This window comes from Notothenia coriiceps, unplaced genomic scaffold (genome assembly GCF_000735185.1).
Source record: "Notothenia coriiceps isolate Sejong01 unplaced genomic scaffold, NC01 NC01_scaffold00022019, whole genome shotgun sequence".
Classification (NCBI taxonomy): Eukaryota; Metazoa; Chordata; class Actinopteri; order Perciformes; family Nototheniidae; genus Notothenia; species Notothenia coriiceps.
In genome coordinates, this window is record NW_011354720.1 from 1,210,745 (window position 1) to 1,219,765 (window position 9,021).

General features: G+C 43.1%; 1 protein-coding gene across 2 annotated transcripts in view; it reads right to left on the reverse strand.

Annotated features, from left to right (window-relative positions):
* Positions 1–8,815, reverse strand: part of etf1b (eukaryotic translation termination factor 1b) — a 663,186-nt gene extending 654,371 nt beyond the window's left edge. The window contains exons 1-10 of one of the 2 annotated variants that reach the window (XM_010780571.1): positions 8,679–8,815; positions 8,194–8,304; positions 6,724–6,899; positions 5,569–5,708; positions 5,302–5,440; positions 4,956–5,146; positions 4,211–4,340; positions 3,912–4,100; positions 3,747–3,811; positions 3,506–3,653 (exon numbers count right to left, since the gene is read on the reverse strand). In XM_010780571.1, coding sequence (XP_010778873.1) covers positions 3,506–3,653; positions 3,747–3,811; positions 3,912–4,100; positions 4,211–4,340; positions 4,956–5,146; positions 5,302–5,440; positions 5,569–5,708; positions 6,724–6,899; positions 8,194–8,279 — 1,264 coding nt within the window. In that variant the 5' untranslated portion in view covers positions 8,280–8,304; positions 8,679–8,815. Of the gene's footprint in view, positions 1–3,505; positions 3,654–3,746; positions 3,812–3,911; positions 4,101–4,210; positions 4,341–4,955; positions 5,147–5,301; positions 5,441–5,568; positions 5,709–6,723; positions 6,900–8,193; positions 8,305–8,427; positions 8,621–8,678 lie in introns of those variants that run through there. The other variant, XM_010780573.1, reaches the window with a different exon arrangement.
* Between the last annotated feature and the right edge of the window lie 206 nt (positions 8,816–9,021).

Consider the following 9,021-nt stretch of genomic DNA (forward strand, 5'->3'; position numbering starts at 1 on the left):
ATTTGCATAAACGGGATTTGATTGGCTGATACCAGCTTCGCAAGCATTGGGAGCATTGCTCAACTTTTGATGCTCACGATGCTTGCAAAGCCATGCTCCGCTCCCCACAATGCAGTTCGGCGAAGATTAAAAATCTTCTACGTCACCCCATTCAAGTGAATGGGCGAAGCTTTGAAAGATTTTTTCATGCCTGTGTGTGGACGGGCCGTAAGACATTAGAATTGAAATATAAATATAAAATATAAAAATACAGATTAGATAAATGAAGCTCAGCGCAAGTTCAACCAGGTAAGGCCGTCTTTACTCATTCATTTCCTATGTCAATGTTACTACTCTCTCTCCTCTCAATAAGTGATCGGGGGCGTCACTCCCCAGCTTAACCAATCACTTCGCTCTATTCCCATAAGCCTATCATAGCGCTCCGCTAAACCTTTTAAATCTGCTCTCAATGACAGCTGTTATTTCAGGTGACTCAACGCAACCCTCCTCCAGCCCTTTAACCTCCTGTCCCTCTGAATCCAGGGTCAAGCTAAGCCCCTCCCCTTCAGACCGAACCCAACCATCCATTCACCACCACCACCACCAGGGTCAAGCTAAGCCCCTCCCCTTCAGTCCGACCCCAACTAGGGGCCTAATCGCCAAAACTCCATCACATTCATTTGTGTATTCCTGGCAATAAATATGTATTCTTACATCAACACCGTCTCTCCTGATTGAACTACAATAATGAAGTTATATCCGTTAATCACGACATCTGAAGGACAAGAACACGGGTTATTTTGTCTTTAAAAAACAAGATCTCAAAGCAGACAAGCATTTATTGGGAACATCTCCGTTACCCTGAGGAGGACTCTCTCAACACACTGATAGACAATGTGTGTGTGTGTGTGTGTGTGTCTCCCTCCCCCTCTCCCCCTGATTGTCTCCCTCCAGGTGCAGCCTCTCCCCCAGGTGCTCCCAATCCCCAATCAGGGCCTCCATAAGGGACCTGAGGAAGGCTGCAGTCGCTCTCTTCCTTCTCCTGTGAGCTGCATGGATGGCAGTGGATGCAGTGTGCAGTGTAGTGTGCAGTGTGCAGTGTGTAGTGTAGTGTAGTGTGCAGTGTGCAGTGTGTAGTGTGCAGTGTGCAGTGTGTAGTGTAGTGTAGTGCAGTGTGCAGTGTGTAGTGTAGTGCAGTGTAGTGTATGCAGTGTGCAGTGTGTAGTGTAGTGTGTGTTGTGTAGTGTAGTGCAGTGCAGTGCAGTGCAGTGTGTAGTGCAGTGTAGTTGTCTACGTGAGACGTGCCACTCACAGAGGTTCTGAGTATTGTTATGGTTTACTTTGGTCGCTTTCTGTTCTGAGAAAGTTGTTTTGGTTTTGTCGTAAGTTTGCAAATTGGCTGCTGGTGAGTCTCTTTTTCTTTTATTAATGAAAAGATCACCTTGTGGCTTCACAAATCAGTTTCCTCTCCTTTTCTCTCTCCCGTTATTATATATCACTTCCCTTTGTGCGGCTACTCCAGGAGGGAAGGTAACGGTTTTATACAAAGCTTTCCCTTCGAATGTTATCACCGTGAGCCAAAATGCTGCAAAGCCCGTTAATCTACATTTCATGTTGGTGGCGTCTAAAGTGTGAGCGTAAATAACTGCAGCTTTCTGCTTTCAGAGTTTTCCCTTTACGACCAGATACTGAAGCTTGATTTCATAGTGACGCGCGTTTGACCGCCACAACTTTTTCTACGACTTAACCTAAAAATATGTCCAAAAGCGTTCGGATCGGCAGCCGTTTACATTTTAAACGTGGCGCTTTCAAGTCCAATATTCACAGGTACAAAGTGTTTGGTTAACACAGCAGCATAATAATAAAACTGTACACTAACAGCGCAGTAAATAGAGCGATTAAGTACAGCGCCAAGCGTAGTAGCAGTAACATGTGAAGCTGAATGTAAAGATGGACACTGAGGAAAACTGGAGATACAAGAAGAACCGAGAGAGAGCTGCCGTTTGGAGGTGGACCAAATCACTAATGTTGTCGAGCTTGTTCCCACCGGCACTGGCTCTTGAGAAACTCACATATATATACTAAGAAAGAGAGCTTCTGAATTTGACAGCATTGTTTTTTGAATTTATAAAAAAAGGGGACATTGCAGAAGCTGTTGGGAAAAGACTAAACTGTTGAATATGGTTCATCTATTTGGAGAATTGTAACTCTGCTCCGTTTTTGGATGAGCTTTGATTGTATTTTTGTTGAATTTGTTAATTTGCAAATGTAATGATATGCTTGGTCTGTACTCTACTTCAGTGGTCAGGCCTCGGGACCCACTTTTTACTCGGTCAACATTTTGAAGCACTCAAATCTATACAACAAAAAAACGTGCTTTTATTTAATAAACCAGGCAATATATTCCCCAAACAGGAAAACCTACCAGTTTCACCCACTGTCTCTGCCACCTCCCTCCATGCCTGGTTCCTCCGGTTTGTATCCCGTAAATATTGCTACCGTAATTCTCGTTTGAATATGAGGAAATGAACTGCGGTCTGGCTCTCCCAGCTTGCACGCGGTTTGATTGGCTACTATGGCTAGCGCTTGTACTGTCAGATTTGCATAAACGGATTTGATTGGCTGACGCTTCCAGTTCAGCTTCAAAAGTTGAACATTGCTCAACTTTTGAATCCTGAAAATCCTGTAAATCTTCGCTTCCCCACAATGCAGTTCGGCGAAAAGCGAGGCAAAGTGACGTCACTCCCATTCAAAGTCAATGGGCAGAGAAGCGTTGGAAGATTTTTTTAAAGCTGCTGTGTGGACGTACCGTAATAGTCCGAATAGTTGATTAATCGTTTCATTAAATCGATTATTAAATTAGTCGTTTGTTGCAGCCCTATAGTACGGTAAGGATACTGTGAAACTATTTATTGCACACCAAGTACTTTTCATTTGCATTCATTATGCCTACATTCTTTACTTTTCCATCCACCATATGTCACCTCAAAATAATCAAATGACAGTAAAAAGTGACGGGGTAAAAAGAAAAAGTAACTGTCAAATTTGCTTAATCAAAATTTACATCAAGTGGTCAAACCAGTTAAAGTGAATGCGTATAACTTTGCTCTGCTGCATGGTTATTTATAAAGTGATTTGCAAAAAGAGGTCCAAAATAAACTATTTTAAGCCAAATAGGTTATAACCATAAACTACAATGTTTAGATGAAAGTCTTTATTTCATGGAGATAAGCCAATGATTATTAATAGCCTGTGACATACTTGGAATCCTTATCTCTGGCTATCAATATCTTGATTGTTGCTGAACTCAACATAAAATACATTGAGGTGGAGCAGCTTCTTTTAAAAGATTTGTTTTTTTTATTGGGACATTATTTCACTTAGTGAGCAGATGTACTTCTCTTCAACTACAGGAAGTTAAAGGCCCCATGTATCCTCAGGTCTCCATTGTGTTTTCTCTCTACTAAGTCACATACAAATCACTTCCGCCCTCATAAACCCCATCATTAAACATCAGTGTGCTCACCCCCGATGCCTCCAAAGCCCTTGACAAACTGGGACCCTTCCTGGCTCTTGTCTGTGACTATCTCAAGCGTGGCTCCAAATTTCTTGTAGTTGTTAGCAAACCACTCCAGCAGTGGCATGCTCTCGATCAGCTCATGTTCCTGCCCCGTCTAGAAACACAACCATTCAAGAACAAATGGCATGATGGGTAATGGGTTTAACTTCAATCACAAGCATTTGTCACTTTTGGTTTTTGTGCTCACCTCCTTGTCTGTGAAGTGAGACTTGTCTTTCTCTTGCTCTGGCGTCAAGTACAAAGTCTTCTCATCTGAAAACCCAAAGGAGAGACGTGAATATTTAAGCATCATAGCAGAATGTTATAGCAGAATTTTCAGGTTTTCTTTCTCAGCAACTGTTTGATGGTATACTTTTGGGAGGCAATCCGTTCTCGGCCCCGTTGCTCTCGGCCCCATGTAGACGTAGAATGTAACGCATGGTGTCCAAGTTCTCGTAGACTATGAGGATCTCTACGGCTCCCATCTCCAGGGCTTTGAGTGTGTCCTCCACACCAAAACAGTACTTCCCCGTGTCTTGACTGATCTCGTCGAAGTAGCGCCCTGTAGAGAGGAATAACCGTTTAGCAAAACCTCACCACAACAAAAGCTTACCTTTTCATTAGCGGGCACTAGACATGTCTAATAACAGTTGTTCCAATAGGAGGACTCACCTATGAGCTTCTTCTCCTGGATGAACTTTACATTAGAGAGAACCTCTGCTGAGAGCTCAATAGCCTGGTTAAAACCATTCTCTCCTCCGTAGGAGATGTCCACCAGCTTCAAAACCTTGGCCTGTAACCTCTGTAGAAAACACACACACACACACAAGTTAAATACAAGTTACAGATACCAACACAGTCATAAAGGGATGTTATTAGGGCCCACTTCATATAAATAATATTTATATCTAACCCGGCAGCTTTATAACAAAATCACTGAAATTTGAGATATGGTTTAATAAAGGCTATCAACCCAAATATGCAGTCAGTAATCAAACATTATGCGTTTGGGTTTTTTCCAAGCAGAGCTGTTGCAGGCTCATTGAACAGTTACCAGTGTTAAGATGGTTAGAGCACTCAAAGAGCTGCAGTACTAAGCTCACATTTAACTTATGTTGTTGATAAATATCAATATTTAATCCTCTTAACATAGATCTTCATTCATCAGCTGTCCCTTACAATAGAAATAGTGTTGCTACACATGTATATAAAAGTAACTAATATTGAGCTAATAATATAACCTAACCCTGTGGTGCATGTCAACCCACAGACAGGAGCAAAAAAAGCATATTGCATTAAATAGCGCTGCATAAATGATTGTTCAATAGTTTAAATAAACTTATATAACCATCATCAGATTCTGGATAGCAGTTCAATCCTAGTGCTATAACATCATTAATACTTAAACGTAACTTACTGGGTCAAACATGTCCGACTGGCTGAGCTCAGTCTTGAAGTCAGCAGAGCCAGCCAAGACCATTCCTGCCACATTTACTTTGTCGTTGGAAACAAAGAGCTGGACAGCCGTCTCAGCGACCTTTCTCACGTAGTTGTGTCTCTTTTCCATTCTCAGACGAGCAAAACGCAGAGCCGACTGTCCTCCTCTGCCTGAAAGAGAGATAAAGAACTTTAGAATGTTTTAATTATGGGCAAAACTAAGAGACATAAACTATTCCAGAGAAATATTTAAATAATGATCTGACTATTAGGTGTAGGTAAAAATATCCAAAGTTTAGTGTGTTGTGAGTTTTGTGAGTCAGTACCGTGCTTCTTGGGTAGGTCCACGGTGAACTTGTGAAGCACCTCCCTGGTGTTGCCCTGCAGTGTGCCGAACAGCGCCCCGCTACCATCGATCACAATAAAGCCAAACTTACTGTCGTCAGACAGCAGGGCTGTTAATGCCTGCGTAAAGGGAGAGAAGAATAGATTATGAGTATGTGACAAAAAGAAAGTGCCATAGAAGTACTGACATTGCAGTTTGTACAAGAAAAATATCATATGCAGACACAAAACCAAGCAAAAGATCTCACCTCGGTGTGGAACTTGTTGTCGCAGAGGTACAGGGAGGTGTTGATTGGCTTAAAAGGCTCAAAGTCGATATTAACTTTCTTCTCCTTGCCCTCGTCTGTCACAATGGTGCCACAGTAAACAACCAAACCATTGGGTGGCACTGACAAGAGAGAAAGGGCAGAGAACAATAGTTTAGACAAACATCAGGTTTTTGGATGGCCCTCACTTAGCATGCGTTGGATGCAGCATTTGTTTTTATTATTGTATAAAGCCATTTTAGGAAAGCTTCCACTGTATATATGTGCCAGATTTGCTCCAGTTTGTAACCCTTACAACCTCAGATCCAGTGCCTGGATATGGTTCCAGGTTCCTGCCGTGCAGACTGAGGCTGGAAAAAGGAGTCTTTCTTATTATGATCCTTGGTCTTGGAATGACCTTCAATCAAGCCTCAAACTGATGGCACTTGTCCCAATAGCCTGTTTTAAATTGAAGTTGTCTGAGGTCCTTACCACCAGCTGCTCTTGCAGGAATAAGTAATTTACCTTTCTTACTGTCCTAATGTGCACAATGTAGTGACTGCTTTTTCATCTTTTGTTTTCTTAGTTGTGTTCTGTGTATTTTACATGTTTGTGTTATCTGTTACGTTGCTGCCTTCTTGGCCAGGTCAGCATTGAAAATGAGATTTTATCTCAATGCTTTTTTATCTGGTTAAATAAAGGTTAAATAAAAAAATTAAAAGTACAGATACAAATTACAACATGCAGTTTCTGGAGAGGCCAGTAGAATTATAAATCTTTCTCTAATACATCACTGCACATGTTCCACTTTTAGTTGTCCCTGAATCACTTTTCTATCACGATATTGAGTAAACAAACGGGTTCCTTCGCACTTGCCTATAGCAACCTACTTTAAATCAAATGCTATTAACAACACATTGTAATATAGCATTAACACCACATATATTAACGGGAACCTGTTTATGGTCCATTGAGACAAAGATGATGTACATTTAAATGTATATAATGTCCAGTTCAATCTAGATTCAACTGTAACTGGCCTTTACCATAAACACAAGGGTATTTCTCTGTAAAGACATTATTTTCCGCTGCCCCTGAAAACATTATCACAGATGGAAGACAGCAGGGTTTTATTTGGGTTTCTGTTGTAACACATACCTTTGTTGTAGAGTTTTAGTCTTTGCTGTACAGAGGTGATGGCCCCGAGTACTGAGAGCCTGTTGACTCGACTCTTAATGTTGGAAGCAGTGCCAAACTCATCTGCCAACATCTTGGCCACTCTGGATATCTGGTCCTTGGGGGGGATGATCAGTGAGATCATACTGGTCCCATTTCTAGAAAAAGAGCGATGATTTAATGTTAGTGCTCACATAAATACACACAAGATGCAATGTCTAACAGCTTGCATTGTTGCTTTACCACTTCAAGAGTCTAGCAGAATAAACACCACAACAAAGGATTATTATATCTGGCAGTTAGTTATCTAATGTAGCTACTGTATACATCAACATTGATTATTTGGAACTGCAACTTTGACATTGTATACAACTTGGAGAAAACCCTTGCCCTCATCTCATTTTGTAAACACACAACACTTTTACTTGCAAAGTATCACCTTGACGAGGCCTAAAATGTTGAGGGACAAACTGGGTGGGCTTTCAGTTAAACAGTATACAATATCTGCCCTTGAAGCAGAGCACTGTTTCAGTTCCACTGCTACTCACTCGCTCTCCCCCTCTCCATTCACCGCCAGTCAACAAAGCATACCAGTACAGGCTGACACTGCACACATACAGACATAGGGCAGGTAGCAGCAGCTGGATGAATATAGGGCAAACGGTCAACTGTGTGTGACATGGCAGGCGGTGGCGCACAGGACAGCAGATTCTGCGCAACACTAGACGGCAAGCTGTCGCAGACCAAGATACAAGCAAGTGTAGCAACACCCACATTTCACATGTCGTGTTTGATAATTCAAGAAGGCCACAATGTCCCCACTGGCAAGCAGCTGATATGGATTTTTTTAACAGACCGTTTTGTTGCAAGTAGAGCTTTAGTTTAGTGTGACGCTTATCAGCCCGCTTGACATGAGGTGAATAACCTGGAGCTGAAATAAAGAAGCTCGGTCATATAATCCTCGTGAAAAAAGGCCAGACGAGCGTCATTTGAAGTCTGCTGGAGCGAGTGGAAGTCACACTGTAAGCTAGCCGGCTTTCCTCTTTCATCAACGTGCTCTCTTGATGAAGAGACCCAGGGCGGCCTCTTTCCACAGATGACGTCTATTAGCCGGTCTCTTTAGCAACACAGCTACATTACCGTTACCTGCGTTACACGCTTTGTGGGACTGGAGGAATCATTCTCCGTAATGACAAGGACACATCAAAAGACACATTGTTCCATATTAACACGTTTCCGACCTCCATACGGGTTAAATGTGGCAGCAGTTAGCGTTTAGCTATTAGCAAGCTATAACCAATAGCAATGGTAAGCTAAGTTAGCCATGCTAAGCTAACCACTCCCCAATTCTGCCCCGTTTATCCAATCTCCAGCTGTTGCAGGGCTCAACATTCACACCATCACAAAGCGCTTTTTTACTATTTCGTCTCACAGCTCAAATCCGTCCCTTACCCGCGGGCAGCTTCCAAACTCTTGATCAGCTTCTTGATTTTCCATATCTCCACGTTCCTATCCGCCGCGCTGGGGTCGTCCGCCATCTTTCTGCTGTAATCGGTTCAGCACCTAAAAAGACGTGAAAAGGGAGAACAAAACATATTCAGTGAACCGGAAATGAAAGAGATTGGCAGAAAGTTATAGTCCTATTATGCTGGCAAAATATGTGCCCTAACCAGCTGGACTAGGTACCTCTCCAACCTAACGGTGCAGTGTCCGTTAAGGCACCTGACCAGTAGCCGGGCTACCCGAGAGGGAGAGCCTGAACCCGGCCTGCCTCTCTCAGTACAGAGCGCGGAGAACCACGGGCCTACTCCTGCCAGGCCCTAAAGCCCACCCTGTTCTTATCTAATACGGCCTACTTTACTCTGTTCTCCCAGAAACCAGCTGTCAGCTTTTAAGACCCTTCGTGTTTATCTCTGTAAATGGAGCCTGTACGGTACCTGCCTCGGACAACGCCGCTCCGCTCCGCTATCTGACCGCTGGGCTACGTCGAGTCGGTGGTCCGAGGAGTGACGTTGCCTTCCAACCGGTTTCTCTCCTCCACACGCTGCGCGTGGTGCAAACGACGGGGCTCACATGTGGGAGGTGGTTTGAAATGTGGCGTTCACTTCCTGGAAACCACCTAGAAACCAATAACAACGCTTGGCTCGTACGTCAATCATAACAATCTAAGCAACGATTGGAAAGACGCTAAAAGCATCATCGAATGTGGGGGGGCCTTTAGAACTAAGCATCATGGGACTTGTAGTGTGTTGGTGTACTGTAAGGGGGGAGTTCCGCTGG